Source organism: Dendroctonus ponderosae, unplaced genomic scaffold, assembly GCF_020466585.1.
Source record: "Dendroctonus ponderosae isolate FM_Combo_2020 unplaced genomic scaffold, Dpon_F_20191213v2 Dpon_F_20191213_1, whole genome shotgun sequence".
Classification (NCBI taxonomy): Eukaryota; Metazoa; Arthropoda; class Insecta; order Coleoptera; family Curculionidae; genus Dendroctonus; species Dendroctonus ponderosae.
Window position 1 is genome coordinate 7,983,777 of NW_026017110.1, and position 18,589 is coordinate 8,002,365.

Here is an 18,589-nt window from a genome sequence, read left to right on the forward strand (position 1 = left end):
GTTTAAGGGAAAATAAACCCAGATCCAGACTGGCCACTAAACTGTATTCACCTATTACTACTGTATAATTAAATGTATGGCTGCAGCGGCGCCGCAGGCACTCAAACATTGCACACTTCGACACTGTTTTCAATCTTATCCATCTCTCTCAGGCGTAGACTGGAAATCTGGTTGCTTTCCATCCACTTTTCCAGTTCGGGCGGCATGGTCGGTTTCTGCTTGCGGGCGGGTTCCACATCGGCCACCTGTTTCGGCAGATTTAACATCATGTCTTTCATAAATTCGTCGGCATCCACATTCACCAGCCTGATACGGCACAAGGCGATTGCGTTCACAAAACTACGATTCGTGATGAATCGGTGCTCGATAAAAATGTTTTGATTGTCCCAGTAGATCACCTAAAAAAAATTAAAAACGGGAATTATTTTGCTTTGCATTTGCCAAGTGTTTCAATTGGTCCAGATGACACAGAAAGTGATGGGATTCATTATTTTAACAATGAAGGAAATTAAACTTGCGGGTTTTCGCAAGCACGAATGTGGGCGACACACATCTGAAGATGTAAGCCACTCGTTCTTGTGAAACGTCAGAAACACCTCAGTTTCAAGAAATAGCTACAATAAACCTCACTTTTTCATTCAAGCGGAGCCTCTCACCGTGTGTAGAGCGAGTTGTGATAACTTGAACACCGGGATTGTGGTATAGTGGGCCTTTTTTCTGACAACCCAATGTAATTACAGTCAAACTGGCCGGCCTATAAGCGCTAAATCGCCGGTTATACGTGCGTATTTACGCAATATTTTGGGCTTTTAAGCCCCCAGAAAGAACATCTTTTCCACAACCCCGCCTAAATCGCTGAAAAACTCATCAGTTTCAAGCGTTGATTGCAAAATACTAACTCATTTGATAATGTACAATTTGGACTGTTGGTTTCTATAACGGAATTTGGACCGACGTAAAAACAAGCCAATTTTTATTGCCTATAAATAAAATTGAAGAAACGTCGACAGGCTTTTGTGCGTTCTTTGATCAATCAAATCTTGTCATAGTAGCAAACACAAAAACGATTAAAAAATATACGTGAAAGCAGCATCGTTTATAAATGTTATTCGCATTAACATAATTGATGCAAATAAACTAAATGTATGTGAATCAGCAAATTCAATCAATTAAAACGAACGACCGGCAAAAAAATTAATATTGAAATAAATGTGTTCTATTGATAGCTATCCAATTAAAATATTAATTACAAGAACTACATTGAAAAAGTGGCTTAAAAACACTTCGTGTCTGCAAAATTGCAAAAATTAAAATTAATTAAACAAATTAATATTGTTCTTACTGCCCAAGAAACGATTAGCGCATTTCGTGGATAATTTAAATCTGGCAAAAAAATCTGACATGTTGATGGAAAAAGTGCCGCGGTTTTCGTGCCCCAAATATCCTTGAAAAAACGCCTTTATACAAATGATAAAACCGAGACCAGGCTAATTGTGGGCATCAACAAAACTGGTTCTTCTGTCCAAAAAATAAACCAGATTGCCACTCTGCCAAAACAGCTACTTGCGGGGGAAAATAATTTCATCTTAACGTTTCGCCCTCACGAGTGGCTTGCATCGTCAGAGATAAGTTCACACCAAAAGCAAAGTCCGAATATTTACGGCATTTGCACAAAATATTTCAGGTACTTACATTGTCGTACAAATACATGTATGTTTTTATCACGCTTCGGTTTTTTTTTCAGGCGAATGCTGAACTCTCGGTTAGCCCCCAAAGTATTCAATTGCAAGCAAAAATTTTTCAAGACGAAAATTTAAAAAAATTGCTTTGATTTGATTTCGCAATACGACGAATGATTCATTTAAAAGCCCCATTCTGATGACGAAAAACGTATAAAAATCTACTGATGATTTTAAGAAATTAAAAAATTGCGAGAGTTTACGGGAAGAGAAAAAAAATCGTGTTTTTATTTTGAAATCAAAAACTGTGCGTTTCAGCGAAATTACTCGTAACACCCCCGTTGTTCAATGCACTCGTTTTATAGAGTGAACGCGTTTAATTAGAAATATTCGCACTTGGATAGTTTTTGCTTGTGTTTTCGCGCTTGTATTCTGTTTAATTTTAGATAAATCAACTTCAGTTCAGGTTTCTACCGGGTGATCCAACGTATAAAACTTTCCTAGCGTTTTAAACCTGCATAAAATATCAAATACAAAGTGGGCAAGATTTTTTCCAGTTTTTTGCCCAGATTTCACAAATTAGTTGGGCTAAACTCTTGACTTTTGCATACATTTTTCCGATAGTTATTGCTACTGTATGAGGGTGAAGAGAAATTTCTTCTAGTACCTTGTAGTTTGCTCGTAACTTCTACGCCGCGGGGGCAAAATGCGATTTGAGAGTATATTTTGAAAGCCCAAGGTTTTCTGCACAAAAAAGATGCTCTTGGTAAAAACGCTAATGGCAGCCCTTTTAGAGAAAATGGCATTTTTTGAACAAAAAAGCGTTTGGTCGTTGGTAGTAAAGTCCGCATTTGGATGGATGTTGATTGACTTTCGCGCTGGTATTGCATTCAATTTAAGCCAAACTTGCGCTAGTGTGGGCCGTTATATACCGGGTGAGCCAAACTTTATAAGCGTTTTGTAATTTGAAAAAGTTCTGTACGAAAAACAGGACATATACAGTGGACGAGGTTTTTTGCAGTTTTGTTTATAATTCAGAAACTAGTTGAGCTACACATATGAAATATTTTGTACACATTTACCATTGCTTATCGCAATCTTACGAGCTTGACGGCAGATTTTTTGTTGTATCAGTGGCGTAGATTTGGCTTAATTTGAGTTTATTTGCTTTTATCTTCTAGGCTTCTGAGGTAAATGGCAAATTGAAAGTGTATTCCAGTAGGCTGACTATACTGTATTATAACTAACCATAACTGACTGTTTTTTATACATAAACGTGCTCTTGATAAAAAAAAAACTCTATTCTCAGCGGTTATAAAAAAAAATAATATTTTTTGAACTAAAAAAACGTATTTTCAAATCGTTTGAAAGAGGTTTATTTTGCCCATAACTCCCACGCCACTGGCGATAGTTGCAATTTGAAAGTCGATCGTGAAGTGTTGAGGTTCTCTACCTAAAAACTTGGTCTTTGTAAAAAGCTCTATTCTCAGCCGTTTTAGGGATTTTTTTTTTTTTTTGACCAAATTGTTTTACTAACTGTCAAATTTGTCTTAATTGCCAAACTAGTTAACGAACGATTTAATGTATCTAGTAATATTCAGGCACTTGGATGAGTTTTCATAGGCTTTTCACACATTTCACGTAACACGCATTATTTTGCGTCAGTGGCGGAGATTAGGGGGTTAGACGTGAATTTTGTCCGAACTTCTACGGCACTGGCGATAAAATCGATTTGAAAGCAGACTTTACGAGCTGGAGGTTTCCTACACAAAAAAGGTGCTCTTTGTCAAAAGCTCTATTCTCAGCCGTTGTATACAAAAATGATGTTTACCCAAAAAAGCTTTTTTGTCCCCAACTGCGTGTAGATTTAGAGAATAATTTTTGTTTACCGAAAAACCATTGGCGTGCACCGATTCGGAAAGAATCAACTGTTAATTATCTCGCACAATCGAACGGTTTTAATTTATTTCGATCTCATAAACAATGAACCAAGATTTAGAAAAACCGTTTTGAATCAAAAATTACCTGTGTAGTGATGCGATACTTGGTAAATATTTTTATAAATCTCCTGTATCGAATAGTGGTGGCTCCCGCAAACAGTGAGCCCCCTTTGGCCACCAATTTGCTGTAGAGGCCGGTGCGCTCGTAAAAGTCGATTTTTGCAAAATCCAGCTCTCGCACATAGCGGGCATTGTTCATGTGATCCAGCAGCGAATCCACATCATTGGACAGGCAAACACCTGAAAAAATCGTTTTTTACCATTTCATACGGTTCAATGAGGGCTTGGGTTGGTTCGGCGACCAAAAATTTTTCACATGCTCTTTAAATATTAATCGATTTATTTGGGTTATATGAACGCAACCGTCCTCGACCACGCTCTTACATAAAAAAAAAGAGGTTTCCAATAATTTCACCTTCATTTCCTTGATGATGCTCGACTAATTACCAAATATTCCGTAATTACCGCGTCCGCAGCCATCAAACATTTTTTTTTGACAAAGAAAAACCCCCATCAAACTGCTGATCTTGGCTTTTATTTGCTTTGGCACATCCATCTAGGAATGTTTAATGGCAATTTCAATTGTGCCATAAAATGCACGGTTAAACCGATTGCCCAAACACCGTGCACATTATATAACAGCCAAATGTTGTTCCAAGTAGCCCAGTTTCAATGTGAATACATTTGCATACTTACATATGCGGTTAATTACCGTTTATGTGAGTGATTTTTCCGTCGAAATCGCACACCCGTAGGCCATGAAGGTCAGTCATATTGCAGAGAAAAATAACCCGGATGAAAAATGGCAAAAGAATTCGAAGGCTGTTTCCGCAAAGCTTAATTCACTTTTTAAACGGGCATTTGTATGCTTTCATTGTCCTTTCAACAGCATCTTCTACGTTCTGGTCAAGTCAAAGGACAAAGCGGTCGGATCCCCGAACCTCGTTTGGCCAGTTTTGGGGCAAAATCTTCCAAGCATTTTTTTATTACAAGGACTAAACAATTAATTACATCCAAAAAAAAATATGCAGATGATACTTGGAGGTTTTTAAGTATGCGATTATTAATTGCTACTTCTGGTCGACCGCTTCAGGCAACCAAATTTATGACGACGTAGATTTTTCACATTTGGTCATCATCATGACGTCTAATCTACGTAAATTGAAGCAAGCGAACTAATGTCAAAATAAAGACGTTATTTAAATGTCACTGAAAACATTTTTTCGTATAAAATTATTCAATTCTGACAGCCAATTTTTCAAGATATCGAGCTGAAACTTCGCGCAAGCCTAAATTTCGATTCGGGCCAAAAGCCTATTGACGGGTGTCGAAATGCAAGCAGGGCTTCGCCCATTTTTAGGCATCTGAAAATTTTCTCAAACATCATCTCCGAAACGGGTGAAAATATCGAAACAGTCCTAATAACTTTTTTGATAGTCAATTAATTGAAACTCCATCTTTTGCCAAAAAGATCTTATCAATAATTCCTAACTTCCAAAGAGGTGACAGGGAGACGTAATAAAGACGTGACATTGGAGAAGTCAGTTATTTTTGGACGTTTAATCTAGTCGTTTGGTTGTCTGCGAAATGACAGGCGTTGAAATTGAATTTAAGTTCCCGAAAAATTAACGACTTTCCAAAGAGATGTTCATCTTTATTTTGGACCTGAACAATGAAAAACACTTTTGTTAATTAACTCACTTCGAATGCATGAAGCAAACGCATGACGTTCAGACGTGATAAAGACGTGATTTGGGCCATGCCATTAGCGACTTTTATTACATTTATTTGACATACAATCTACATATACATCGTTTGGTGGTCTGCGTAATTGGAGATTCAATAAAACGTGCTTAGTTGGCAAGTTGGAAAAATAATAAATTGGCATATTTCCAGCCCATTACTCTGGAAAGCCACAAAATTTTACGAGTGTCGCAATATTTAAAGCCCAATCCCCCATTTGAATCAACTTACCTTTGATGGTGGTTTCATCCAAAATGTGGCATCGTTTCTTGAAAAATCTGCCACTGATCAAGCACAGTAAGGCGCGAAAAAAATAATGCAACTCGAAAAAGAAGTACAAAATCAAAAGGAACGCAGCGATGCCGAGAAGCAAGTAGCATACGTTCAACATGTTCGAAAACTAAAAAGTAACGTGAATCGCAACCGGCATTTTCTACAGAAATGCGAACACCAGTGGGTTCGTGTTCATGTCATGTTTATAAACTGAAAACAGGAAAACGTGTGAGCAGCATTTTTATATTTACTTTATTTGCGGATTGCTCAATGAAACCCCGAGCCGTTTCATGGTTATCGATAGGCGAATGTATAGCGCGCGCCGACATTTCCTGGTCTAAAGCAATAGATTTTGCGCGCTGGTTTTACGCAAAATTCACCCAAGTCTGCATGTTAAAAAATTACATTTCCGGAGGGTGTTGACTTATTAGCACTTCACCCCAACATGTCGGAAAAGCAAAGAATCTTAATCTTAAAATATACATAGATATATACTTGTCTCTCTTTCTTCCTAACACTCAAATAAGTATCTTCAAACCATAAAGAGCTTGAGATATATACTTTCTCTTTAATCCTCTCCAAAAAATATTTTGAGCCTCCAATTAAAGCGGAGTTCGATCCTCAAAGACTCAATTATTATTTCAAAGGTAGCTAGTCTAGAAGTGAACTTTTTCAGTTGACTTGGCAAATAATTTATCATTCCAATGCAAAACTTTTCCTCTATTTTCCATAAACTCGTTTGTCTTATATGGCAAGGTTGATCGGTTTATAATTGTGAACATTTAAATTATTCACACTTTGTGTATACGGCGTCAAATTTTGTATTAATTTCTACATTTTTTAAATTTCCTACTACCACCAAAGGGAACTTTATAAGATTTTGTGAAATAAAAAATAAGAGCAGTTTAATTATTCGAAAGTTCTATTTCCGTGTAATTGAATGTCGATACCCTAGGGCCAAACATCAAGAACGTGTTTCAACTGCACTAACTTTTAAATTTTTTCGAAAAAATCCAATTAATTTAAATCAAAACATTTGCATTGCATTTTTATCATATTTATGGCACCACATTAAGCAATTTTGCAATTTTGTAAAATCCTCCATACTTGGAGCACCTAATCGGAATTTTTACATCCAAAATTTTAATATTTTCCTGTTCTTCCTTTCATTAAACTGCATTAAAATTTCACATTTTGCAACTGGTGTACGCTAATCCGGGATGCATCCAGCCCCTCAACCTGAGCCTGTTTGGCAAACTGCGCGTGTTTGCTTGCGAAAGATTAGTTGCAGGACAAATGCTCGATTAAAAATCACATTTTAAGTGCCAGGCGACATTTCAAATCCCAATTTTTTTTTCACATTATTTTACTTGTAACGTGGGGCGCAAATGCCCCTCAAATGGAAGAGTTAAGTCATGTGTGGATTAAGGCCAATGTGCGTGTGTGTGCGCACATGCTTAAGTACGCACATATTCGTTCGAGGATTTTTTCAATGAAATATGCGCGCAGAACTAATTTTGGTATAAAAAAATCTTGATTTATAATATACAGGGTGGCCATTTTCTGAATCTTTGTATGGGTAACTTCTACATTTTTAAARATAGAGAATCCGTTAAATGGGCAAAATTGGGCAGAATTCGATTGYCTATTCATCACCGTTTTCAAAATTTAGGTACCCGACTTGGTTCCTGAAATATCTTGAAAAGGCAAGGAATCAACACTTTTTTAATTATCATATAATTCGAAAACTGCTTAAATTAGAAAAAAAGTTAAAATTGTCTTTGGTAGAACTTTTAGAAGAAGAGGTTTTTAGACGCAGAAGTTTTACGGTAACAAAAGGAGAAAAGCATACAAACAATTATATCGTCAAATTCAGAAAAAAATAAGGATTTTAAAAGGCTCACAGCCAACTATGATTACCATTAAAAAAACCATAAGTTAATTTTTTATCTCTTAAATCAAGTTGACTATGATAACGAGTGCTAGTTTATTGGATTCAACGCAACAAGTTGTACTAAGGGCAGTTTTAACTTTTTTTCTAAGTTAAGCAGTTTACGTAATAAGCGACAATTAAAAAAATGTTGATTTCTAGTCTTTTCAGGATATTTCAGGTACCAAGTCGGGTACCTAAATTTTGAAAACTGTAATGAATAGGCAACCGATTCTGCCCAATTTTGCCCATTTAACGGATTCTCTATCTTTAAAAATGTAGAAGTTACCCATACAAATATTCAAAAAGTGGCCACCCTGTATATCATAGAAATAGATCTCTGCACTATACTAAATGCAATTGACGAATTTAAATGTTCGACGAAGAAATAACAAAATTTAAACTAAACTCTAACCATGGCACAACAAACGCATGGGAGACTGATATAGAAGTTGTGCCGAGCACTTCGGGCATGACACAATTTGAAGCCAATAAACTTGAAACTAGAACTAAAACAGCATTTTTGGCTCATAATTCAGTGCCGTGCCCGAAGTGCTCGGCACGACTTCTACATCAGTCTCCAATGCGTTTAGTGTGCTCCAGTTCAAATCACGAACCAAACCTGATTCCTTTACACTTACGAACAAAAAATCACCCTGCAATAATTAAAGTAAATACGCAAAGGGCGCCTCTGCATGTGAAACTTTCCAGCCAGCTCTTTTAAGATAAAAAAGGTAAACTTACTCCTGCTCATGACGTTGAAGGGAAACTTTCCCTAAACATTCCACCTTTGATCAGTTTCGCTGAATCCATGCTGGGGAATTTTTCTAAACAACGAAAGATTTTCAAAATCTGTTTTGAAACATTACACTGACCGCCAGACGAAGAACTTCGAAAGCGGTAGAATGGATGGGAAAAAGACGGTAGATTTAAAAATAAAACGGTAGATAAGTTATTGTCCCTGAATTTCTGTTTTTTGAAAAAAAATCGCCTTTTGAACAAAATATCTTATTAATAACTCAATTTACATAATATTAAAATTAAATAACCGAGTTGTACTACTCTGTCGAAACTTGTCAAATGAGAAGATAGCTACCAAAACGAGCAATTAAAATTAATCATTCTTTTGTACATAAGTTTTACCTAACTAAAAAATAAATTATGACAAAAATATTATATTTTTAAATATAACTTGAAAAAAAAAACATGCCTTATTTTTCAATTGATTCAAATAACTCGTTCTGAGTCAGAAAAGCTATCAGACCTTTTGTACATGTTACTATTACGATATTCCAAGAGCGTTTTATCAAGTTTTAAATTGAAGCATTCTATGCAACCTATGTACTCTTTCGAATACATTAGACCAACAATACTATTGGTGCATAATAGATTTCTCTGCGTCCTTTTCAACAAATTAATTTGCAAAAACTTCTTTTCTGCATCTGCAGAGGAATGATGCAAACTTGGCGAGCACAGGATACACCATAGTGCCATCTGGATATTGCTCAGCTTGTACATTTAGCCAAAAGAATGTTATTGAGATTTCGTCTTCATCTCGCGAAAATCAGAGTTTCTAAGGATTCTCCATTCGTTTTTCAAGTTTTTGAAAATCCTTCTCTGCAACTAAATTTAAAAAATGTGGGTTTTTGATAAACTCACAAAACAACAAAGTTCGTTTTTTCATAAGATTCAGTATATATTACGTCGAGGTTACAACGAATTAAGAATTAATAACTTTACAACAGATTTGTTAGTAAAAAGCAAGAGTAACAAACCATGTGCTCTGTAAGGAGCGAGCTACCTCGTGTTTCGGTAAGTTAGGTTAGTTCTTTGTCTTCCTACTTTCTTAAATGTTGGCGGACTGCTTTGCGCCGATGCCGGTTTTCCAACTTTAGGCGTGGCTCTAGGTCGCTACAAATGCATTATTAATGGCACTATTATGAGTAAATCTCATCAGCTCGAAATGATGCAATCCATTGTCTCATTGATCTCAAATAGACCGAAACTGTCGAAATGTGAATTTGCCTGTTGGGTGGCCTTTTAGAATTCATTGGAGCCACTATTTACTTACGGCTTACAGAAATTCCTAAAAAACTCAAATTGTATAATTTTAATATATTAATATAATAAATAAATGCATTTTTTGAAAGTATTTAACGTAACGTTTCAACGATAGATTCGTATTGCTTAGCGGTAGGGCGGCAGCACCCACCTCGAAAACGGTAGACCTGGCAAGCCTGTTTGCGATGTAATGGTAGGGACGGGCATGCGCATATTTAAAACAATGCCCTAAGCGGAAGGAAAAGAGAGGTTAGCGTCACTTGCAACTTGTCTTTATATGTGGTCAGTGTGCTGTTTACAAAAGTTTCCGATTTCCGTCACGATACGATTCAGGTGAGTTTTCCAAAAAAATTTTATATTAAACCTGTGATTACCGATGGCAGCCAGCAAACTGGGTTTGCGGAAAAACCATCTATATCGCCTAACCAATTGGTTAATATCCAAACGACTCTACTACGAAATACGGCCGCGCTCACAAGTGAAACTGTTCGCCCCAAATCCCGATAAAAAAATCCCCGTTCCGAAAAAGCGTCGATTCCCTCAAGGCACTGTTTTGGCCGGCCAAACTGTACCGAGACGGAACAAGTTGGGCATCCAAATGCTCTCCAAGCCCATCTACGACCAGGTGTTTTTGGAAGGGTTTAAGGATGATTCCAACGATGATATTGTGCGGGCCTGCCGGCAGGAACTGCAGAAACACCAAATAAAGTGCGAAGACACCGATCTGCAAGAGGAGGTTGACTTCCAAGTGCCGCCGCTCAAGGGCAAGAACATTGAGGAGCATTTTTTGAACATCGGCAATGAACACGTGCAGCCTTACAAAGCCCTGCTTGATCAGCTGTTGAGTGGAATTCCCAAGCAGCCTGGCACGTGGCTGATGCAGGAGGGCTGGACGCGATACGCGATTGGACAGGAGCCGGAGAAAGTGGCTTTTCCCTGGGAAGATGCGTTGGTGTTCGACGTGGAAGTGTGCATGAAAGTGGGCAAAGCCCCAACTCTGGCCACAGCGGTGTCGGACAAGGCCTGGTATGGCTGGGTGAGCCCTACACTGGTTAATGGGGCTTATGCGCCCAACACCGGTTACCAGTATCAACTACATAGTCTCATCCCATTGGAAAGCACTGAGGTGCAAACTGAAGCCGATTTAAGCGAAAATCAGCTGAGGCCTAAGGTGATTGTAGGACACAACGTGTCCTATGATAGAGCCCGAATTAAGGAGCAATATTGGCTAAAACGGACTGGAACGCGGTTTCTAGACACTATGAGCATGCACGTGTGTGTGAGTGGACTGACTAGCTACCAAAGGGCCGTCACTAAGTCAGCCAATTTTACTGAAGACGACGACTCCTGGAAGAACAACTGCTCGCTAAACAACCTGGCGGATGTACACAATCTCTACTGCGGAACCAAGTTGAACAAAGAAATCCGAAATCTCTTCGTCGATGGCAATCTTATAGAAATCCAAGAGTCCTTCCAAACCGTGATGAAGTACTGCGCCGGGGACATCAATGCCACTTACGACGTCCTCAAAGCCCTCTACCCGATGTTCCTCAAGCGCTTTCCTCATCCAGTAACTCTGGCTGGAATGCTCGAACTGGGCAGCGCCTATCTGCCAATCAACCAACACTGGAATCGCTACATCACCGATGCGGAATACGCGTTCGAAGACCTGGAGAAAGAGAGCAAAATCCTGCTAGCCAGACGATCTGACCAGGCCTGCCAACTCATGCACGACTCCAAGTACCAGAAGGACCTCTGGCTTTGGGATGAGGACTGGGATTCCAAAGAAATCAAGATTAAAATCGCCCCAAAGGGCAAAAGTCAGAAGGAAACGATCACAACTGAACCCCAGAACAAGGATGAAAACGATGAAGTCGATGAGTTGGCGGAAAAGTTCAAGAATCTGTGGAAAACGGCGGAACTGTTGCCGAAAGTCAGGCCTTTGCTCCCAGGATATCCCAATTGGTGAGTTGTTGAAAATTTGAGGAGTAAGGATAATTTTTTGGTATTGAAACCAGGTACCGAAAACTATGCACCAAGCCAGATTCGTCCCCCAATTGGGTGCCCGGGCCCCATTTACTGAGCACTTCAATGAAAATCACCCCAAAGTTGCTGTCGCTCACCTGGGAAGGCTACCCGTTGCACTATCTGCGAGACAAGGGATGGGGCTTTCTAGTGCCCTTTTCCGACGATGTGGATCTGGAGAGGCAACTGCCGCTCAAGGAGCTGCTGGCAAAATGCCCCCTATTGACCGACAAAGCTCGCATCGGGGACAGCAGCCAAGCTATGTCCGACCTAACCAAAAATGTCGATGACTATTTAATGAAAAAGGAGTTTTACTCGCGAGTGAAGAAGGACCAAACTGGAGGACTGTATAAAGGTACCAGATCCGCGAGTTACATGATGGCTTGAGCTAACTGAAGTATTTGGCGGTCATTAGGGTCCGGTATATGGTGCAATACAGAAATCGAGGAGTGCTGCTGGTTCTTCAAGCTGCCCCATAAGGATGGCGCCGCTTACAACGTCGGCAATCCATTGGCCAAGGATTTTCTGAACAAATTCTCCGAGAATGTATTGGCTAGCGATAGCGCCCATGCTGAAGAGGTGCTCACCATTGCCAGGAAACTCTCCTATTGGCGCAACAATAGAAATCGCATTTTGGAACAGATGATTGGGTGGCTGCCCGAGGAACATTTACCGAAGGAATTACGAAATGCCGGTAAAAATCACGGTTTTTCGCTGAAAGTTCAATTCATTTGCTCAAGTGTACGCATGTTGCAAAGGCAAATGAATACTGTAATCACTTCTACATCCAAATATCACTGGAAAATGTTAACAACGCGCATTTACCGGTCGTTTCTTAGTTCGAGACATTTATTTAAATATATATCTACGCCGCAAATTTCTGCGAGTTAGCTTAAAAAGCGCATTATCCTCTTGGGACCTGGACGATCCCTTTTGCGCATTTTCCGTATGTACTGCAGGCTGAGATCATTCTATCCATGTCGTGTTTGCTTTTTGTCTGTCGATTTTCAGCAATTAATTGCGTCGTTCACTGTCCACGTTAGCCTTCTACTTATTCCCAAATAATCAGTTGTAAAGACTATTTGATATAAAGTACACCCGTTTGCGTTTGCTTACAAAAAACAATTTGGCCGACTATTTGGTTCGAAATATTTCGCTAATGTGGTCGAAATACTAACGAACAGAAGTTGAAATGTTAGACTGATTTTCGAAAATTCGAATTTAAAACCAAACTACTTTGTTTGGTGCACTTTAAAAATGCTTGTCGAAATGTGGATTTCGATGCTGACCGTTCAACTGAACTAAATCAGAAACATAATTAATTTATTTGGAGCAGAAAACTTTAGTTTAATGCCTAATAACTCTTTTCAAATACAACTGTGAAAAGTGTGTCGAAAAATTTGGATTTCCAGTCAAATTCTTTGAGCGCATTATCAATTTGTGGCCCATTTTAATGAATTTGGCCTCGATTCAATAAGAATTTTCGTTTCGCTCGTTTTTTGTAGCATTTTCGAAAACCCTGCCTCGTGGCTATGTGACTCTTCACCGATTTCAAGCCTGTTGATTGTCTGTCGACATTTCAGCCAAGTAACATTTGGTAGTAGAAGTGAATATACCGAGTGTCCGGCTAATGGCGCAAAACGCGAGCGCGATTGAAGGAAAAATCCTTATCAGTGAAGTTGGTAAAAATAAAATCGCGTTCGCCGCTTAACTCATAAGGATTTGTCCCGAAACCGCTGTCCGGACCCCCTTTTCCATTCCATGTTCTTCGAGCATTGATTTACTCGGCAGGAATCACATTGGGAGCGATAATTCCCCAAGTGGTGGTATGTGGAACGCTAACGCGACGTGCAATGGAGCCCACATGGATGACCGCATCCAACGCCCACCCTGAAAGAATCGGCAGCGAGCTGAAAGCGATGGTTCAGGCCCCGCCTGGCTACAGCATAGTGGGCGCCGATGTGGATTCGCAGGAGCTCTGGATAGCCAGCCTTCTAGGTTGGGCTTTGCAGCGTTATTTTGCGCGAATACTTGATTATGCGTATTGTTCTTCAGGTGATGCGGACCATGCGAAAACGCATGGCGCAACCCCTTTGGGTTGGATGACGCTTTCTGGGTCCAAAGAGAAGAAAACCGACATGCACAGCGTAACAGCGGAAGCGGTGGGCATTTCCAGAGACCACGCCAAAGTGATTAACTATGCGAGAATTTACGGGGCTGGGCAGCAGTTTGCTGAGCGCCTGCTGCGCCAGTTCAATCCGGCTATAAGCGAGTCGGAGGCGCGAAGCAAAGCTCAGAAGATGTTCACTCTGACCAAGGGCAAAAAAATATACTTTCTCAGGCCCGGTTATGCGCTGGACTTTCCTGATGTCGCCTACGGCAAGTGGCAAGCATTTGAGCTGGCCAAGGCCTGCAAAAAAACCGTGGGCCAAATGTTCCACCAGTCCAAGTGGGTGGGCGGCACTGAATCGGCGATGTTCAATCGTCTGGAGCAAATCGCCACTAGCGAAGCCCCTGAAACCCCCTTTCTGGGCGGGCGTCTCACCCGAGCCTTGGAACCCACTACTTCAGGCGAAGACCGATTCATGACCACCAAAGTAAACTGGGTTGTTCAATCAGGCGCTGTGGACTTTCTGCACCTGCTGCTCACCTGCATGAAGTGGATAATGGGCGACAAAGTGCGGTTTTGCATCAGTTTCCACGACGAAGTGCGCTACATTGTACCGGATCGCTACAAGTATCAGGCCGCCCTCGCTTTGCATGTGGCCAATTTGTTGACTAGGAGCTTTTGCGCCTACAGGCTGGGCATCCACGACTTGCCCCAATCGGTTGCCTTTTTCTCCAGCGTGGAAGTGGATTCGGTTCTACGAAAAAACTCGGACGACGACAGTCGCACCCCCAGCAATCCCCATGGTTTGCAAAGGGGCTACGGCATCCCCAATGGGGAGGCTTTGGATATTCATCAGGCCATCCAAAAGGCCAAGGGCCAGTTTACGTGCTGGTACAACAAAACGCGATAACTCGTTGTTTTTTCTGGTTTAATGTTATTAGAGTTTAAATAATAAACGCTGTTTCATTGATAAAAACTGCTTGTTTTCTCTCGAGGCATTTCCTTTAATAAATTTGGTTTCAAGCTCTATACATCTCTTATAGCCTAACAACAGTTTCAATTCCCCTGTTGCCCAAGATTTTTGTCTTCAGCTCATCGGGTATCATAAAACTCTGATACAGCCCGTCCTCGAACGGGAAATTAACGTGTATCCCTGAGCATTTCGTGGTAATAATCGCACAATCCAGAGATTTATCCGACAAATAAATCCCGCAATTCTCGCAGGAAATCAGCTCCAAGTCCTGGACCATTTCAAAACAATGCAAGTTGCAGCCGGTGCAAGCACTGACTGCAACTTTTGCTGCGTTCCTCAATAGCACCGTCACTCTCTTGCAGAGTTCCAAGCTGATTGAATCTACAATGTTTTCGGCGACTACAGTGCAGTCTTCGCAGCTGTAGATCGAAATCGCGTCGTCCTTTTTAGCTGTATTGACCACCAGGTCCCTGTGGCTATTCTGCTGGTTCTGGATCAGCCACTTCTTCTCCTTTTTGGAGAAGATTTTGAGTGTACTCTCGCTTTGGATCAAGCTGTTTTCGATTGGCTCAATGTTGCTCATTTCTGGATTAATCTGCGAATCGCCCAGGACTTGATGGAGCGCGAGGACGGAAGAGCCCGACCAGGCCAGGCCATTTTTGAAAAATTTCACCACGAAAACCGCAAATTCTTCATAAGTTTCGTTCCAGCTTCGCAGCCATTCAAAATGAGTCCTGTCTAAGTTCTCAATCTCACACTGAGCCTTCTGTTGATAGAATTGCACATACTTATTGAGTCGATTGACGAACTTTTCCGCGTCCAGCTCCTTAGGCCACTCGAAGATCGTCACACTCTTACTGACGAGCGTCACCTCAAAGATATGATCGCTCGCTTTGGTTTCATAGGCTCGCACATCGTCGATTGTCTGGCAAATCGGATCGGTCAGGTACTGTTCGGCCAATGGGTTTGAGGGCCTGCGATACTGGCCCAGATCCTGCACCAGATTCAGCGTCAAATTGAACAGATTGTGCACATTGAGGCTTTGCTCGAAAATGATGCCGCCGATCGTTTTGGAATGATTCAAGTATTCGATGAATGAGTTGATGTACATGCTGGACAGCGTGGTCCAGGCGATTGTTCCACTCATAATTTCGAAAACGGTTTTTAAGCGAAAATGTCAAATTGAAGTTTGATTAATTAGGCCATACCTATCAGAGTTTGATGTGGTGGTTGATTATTTACGACATTATATAACGTTTACGCACAAAATATTTGCAATATTCTGGCACATTCTATAAGCGACCGTTTCAAATTTGTGTAAATCTTACAATAATCTCAAACAACAACAAAAACAGTCTCTCCGGCATTTATTTGGCCAATTACAGCCTTAAAAGTAGCTAATTCCAGTATTACTTGTTCCAGATATGGCAGCGATTCTGAAGCATAAATACATGCCGCGCACAGCCCTCACTGAGGACTTTGCGCTGCCCACCACAATCCAACAGATTGCCCAGGTAATGGGGACTAAAGGAAGTAATTTGCATGAAGTGCGAACAGCCGAAGGGGACGTTATTCTAGTCTCTCTGCCTTCGAGGTTCCGCAAGCTAACGTGGGTGAAATGGGGCTACTATGTCCTAGTGGAGCCCATAGCGGAGGGAAAGAAAGTCAAAGGGGAAATTGTCAAGGTTTTGTCCAAGGAGCATATCGCCTACTTGCAAGAGGAGGGAGTGTGGCCCAATAGTTTTACGGAGCAGCGCAAGCAGGAAGAGGAAAAACAGCCCGCCTCGGATTCTGAAGACGATCTTTGGAGAAACCCCAATCGGCCGGTTTTGACTTATGCGGAGTCAAGTGAATCAGATTCTGAGAGCTCAAACGATGAGGACAGCTCTGAATGTGAAAACTGTTCCTCCGAGGATGAGGAGGAATAGTTTATGTGCTGTGATTTACAGGATTAATTGAATTAAAATTCTAAGGATGTAAAGCATTGAGTAGCCGGCGAGTAGGCCTTAAACGCGCTTTTCGGATAACATATTTATATTTTTTGTACTATAATTATTAGGATTTGGATCGCTTTATCAGAATAAACAACTGATTGAACCAATGTTAATATACTGGGGGTTTATTTATTTGGAAAATTACTATACCATGTAACTAGACAACGACTATTGATCATTTTCGAAATCGGCAGGATTTTTCTTCATTGTTTCTTTATGGGCTTTCTCGACGCCATCATAGACTAGGTATGCTACTGCCAATGCTGTAACGCGGCTCTGATTGGAATATTGTTTTGCTAATTAAGCAACCGATTACTTACGAGACATGTAGGGGACATTCTCCAAAATCCTCCGAATAGTATTGGGAATACCGGGATTAATAGTGCCAGCAAATGCTCTTAGTTCAAAAGGCGACAGCCTGTATGTGATTATGCCTCTGAATTTCCATAAGTTTCCAAAACCGTGACCCATGGTGGATGCTCTAAAATAATTGTTATGTAACAGGCATGGGAAAACATGAAATTCCTCAAAAATTGGCCGCTCAGCAGGCAGGAATTTGTATTGCTTAAATCAGACAATACTCACTGTATAGCTGGATAGTAAACCCGGAATTATTGATGGAAATTGTCCCTTTGCTCCTTTTCTTCTTAAGTTCGTCTTTGAAAATCTTAAATTTAAGGACTCGTTCTCGAGTACTTAAGCATGACTTAGCCTTCTTCCAACCTTACTTTAGCCGATAGTTAGTCAAATATACAGTATACGTATATGAATTGTGTAATCATAACGTCCTATTTTCAAAAAATAAGTACCTACGTACATCATGAATTTTGAATTTCAACGTTTCAATAACGCACTTTCTGACTAATTGGGAAAATGAAAGATGGCGGAGTTTCATTTGGCTGTACCCAATCACCACCAAAAAAGTTTTATAAAGTTTTTTATTCTGATTGGAAATGTGCTTCCGCATGTCTTCTTTTTGGTTATTGTAGAATTTCCTGATTATTGCGGTCGTAGGCGGAATTGTTGTTTAAAAATTAATTATTAATTGTTTTAACAAATAGCATTAAATTGGCCCGACATTTTCTACCATGTTGACTGCTTTTCTTGCGAAGACACAGCATCTGGTTTTTTTATTGTTATTATTTTTATTATTATATTTTTTATTTTCGGTGATCTTTATGAAACGCAACGAGCTCTAAAAGAGTATCTCTTTCAGAAGCGCCAAAATTAGGAGACCCTTTCTGTTTTGCAGCCATGAGTGAAACAAAATTTTAAAAAGGTCTCTAATTTCGGTTAGAAACAACACAGACATGCAGAACAGAACGAAAAATACAGAGTTGCCGGTTATTGCCTGAAGCTTAGCTAAAAACACGTGAAAAACGGATGGTGCAACTCATTGAAACTTAAGTCGGACTTAAATTTCAAGGTATACTTAGGTAAGGACGTGCTTAGAAGAAGTTTAGTGCAAGTGGGCATTAGTCACGCATTAGTTAATCTATGGCTCGAACTTAACGCTAAGCATAACCTTAAGTCTTTCTTAAATGTTTGGTTCCGGGAACAAAACACTCAGGAGCGAAGAGTTAATACGGCCCGATCTTAGGAAAGGAAAAAGAGACGTACTTGCAGGGGGAAAGGGACGACCACCATAATCCTTCATAAAGAAAGTGATGCCGAAGTCATAGATAAAGACGAAGTGCACTCTATCATGGGGGGCTCACTCATATTGACTTGCGCGGAACCAAGTTTTTGGTCTGAGGGTTACGCCACCTTCCTTCGCACACGCCAAACAGACATCAATATG

At 40.3% G+C, this 18,589-nt stretch overlaps 5 protein-coding genes and 1 long non-coding RNA gene across 7 annotated transcripts; 2 read left to right on the forward strand and 4 right to left on the reverse strand.

Moving 5' to 3' along the window:
- Window positions 1-25: 25 nt before the first annotated feature.
- LOC109546109 (protein THEM6) lies at window positions 26-6,021 on the reverse strand. The gene is made up of 3 exons (XM_019916942.2): window positions 5,654-6,021; window positions 3,705-3,919; window positions 26-398 (listed from the first exon to the last, which is right to left on the reverse strand). The coding sequence occupies exons 1-3, from the start codon at window positions 5,811-5,813 to the stop codon at window positions 102-104; spliced, it is 672 nt and encodes a 223-aa protein (XP_019772501.1). The 5' UTR covers window positions 5,814-6,021; the 3' UTR covers window positions 26-101.
- Window positions 6,022-8,617: 2,596 nt separating this feature from the next.
- On the reverse strand, window positions 8,618-9,701 carry LOC109540833. Its single transcript, XR_002172257.2, has 2 exons — window positions 9,401-9,701; window positions 8,618-9,248 (listed from the first exon to the last, which is right to left on the reverse strand). It is a non-coding gene; the product is annotated as an uncharacterized LOC109540833 (long non-coding RNA).
- Window positions 9,702-9,909: 208 nt separating this feature from the next.
- LOC109540835 (probable RNA-binding protein EIF1AD) lies at window positions 9,910-16,901 on the forward strand. The gene is made up of 2 exons (XM_019909326.2): window positions 9,910-10,019; window positions 16,217-16,901. The coding sequence occupies exon 2, from the start codon at window positions 16,219-16,221 to the stop codon at window positions 16,720-16,722; it is 504 nt and encodes a 167-aa protein (XP_019764885.1). The 5' UTR covers window positions 9,910-10,019; window positions 16,217-16,218; the 3' UTR covers window positions 16,723-16,901.
- Window positions 10,026-14,797, forward strand: LOC109540837 (DNA polymerase subunit gamma-1, mitochondrial). The gene is made up of 5 exons (XM_048661591.1): window positions 10,026-11,651; window positions 11,705-12,066; window positions 12,127-12,405; window positions 13,503-13,709; window positions 13,767-14,797. The coding sequence occupies exons 1-5, from the start codon at window positions 10,063-10,065 to the stop codon at window positions 14,729-14,731; spliced, it is 3,402 nt and encodes a 1,133-aa protein (XP_048517548.1). The 5' UTR covers window positions 10,026-10,062; the 3' UTR covers window positions 14,732-14,797.
- Window positions 14,859-15,941, reverse strand: LOC125502473 (adenylyl cyclase-associated protein 1-like). Its single transcript, XM_048660638.1, has one exon. The coding sequence runs from the start codon at window positions 15,939-15,941 to the stop codon at window positions 14,859-14,861; it is 1,083 nt and encodes a 360-aa protein (XP_048516595.1).
- On the reverse strand, window positions 16,887-18,328 carry LOC109540836 (cytochrome b-c1 complex subunit 8). Of its 2 annotated transcripts, XR_007280437.1 has the most exons (4): window positions 18,314-18,328; window positions 17,374-17,576; window positions 17,109-17,269; window positions 16,887-17,051 (listed from the first exon to the last, which is right to left on the reverse strand). XR_007280437.1 is itself a non-coding variant. In XM_048661593.1 (3 exons), exons 2-3 carry the CDS (start codon window positions 17,257-17,259, stop codon window positions 16,957-16,959), a joined length of 246 nt encoding a protein of 81 aa, XP_048517550.1. In that variant the 5' UTR covers window positions 17,260-17,269; window positions 17,374-17,492; the 3' UTR covers window positions 16,887-16,956. The 2 variants fall into 2 exon arrangements, 1 of the variants encoding a protein (XP_048517550.1); XM_048661593.1 differs by lacking the exon at window positions 18,314-18,328 and having other exon boundaries at window positions 17,374-17,492.
- Between the last annotated feature and the right edge of the window lie 261 nt (window positions 18,329-18,589).

Bases quoted from the DNA above. Each gene is read 5' to 3' on its own strand.
- LOC125502473 (XM_048660638.1), bottom strand. From the start codon at position 15,941: ATGAGTGGAACAATCGCCTGGACCACGCTGTCCAGCATGTACATCAAC.
- LOC109540837 (XM_048661591.1), top strand. From the start codon at position 10,063: ATGGCAGCCAGCAAACTGGGTTTGCGGAAAAACCATCTATATCGCCTA. The intron at 11,652-11,704 runs GTGAGTTGTTGA...TATTGAAACCAG, and splicing joins CTCCCAGGATATCCCAATTG to GTACCGAAAACTATGCACCA. The intron at 12,406-13,502 runs GTAAAAATCACG...TTTACTCGGCAG, and splicing joins GAAGGAATTACGAAATGCCG to GAATCACATTGGGAGCGATA.
- LOC109540835 (XM_019909326.2), top strand. From the start codon at position 16,219: ATGGCAGCGATTCTGAAGCATAAATACATGCCGCGCACAGCCCTCACT.
- LOC109546109 (XM_019916942.2), bottom strand. From the start codon at position 5,813: ATGTTGAACGTATGCTACTTGCTTCTCGGCATCGCTGCGTTCCTTTTG. The intron at 3,920-5,653 runs GTAAGTTGATTC...CGATTTTTTCAG, and splicing joins GGATGAAACCACCATCAAAG to GTGTTTGCCTGTCCAATGAT. The intron at 399-3,704 runs GTAATTTTTGAT...AATTTTTTTTAG, and splicing joins AGTATCGCATCACTACACAG to GTGATCTACTGGGACAATCA.
- LOC109540836 (XM_048661593.1), bottom strand. From the start codon at position 17,259: ATGGGTCACGGTTTTGGAAACTTATGGAAATTCAGAGGCATAATCACA. The intron at 17,052-17,108 runs GTAAGTAATCGG...GCCGCGTTACAG, and splicing joins GAATGTCCCCTACATGTCTC to CATTGGCAGTAGCATACCTA.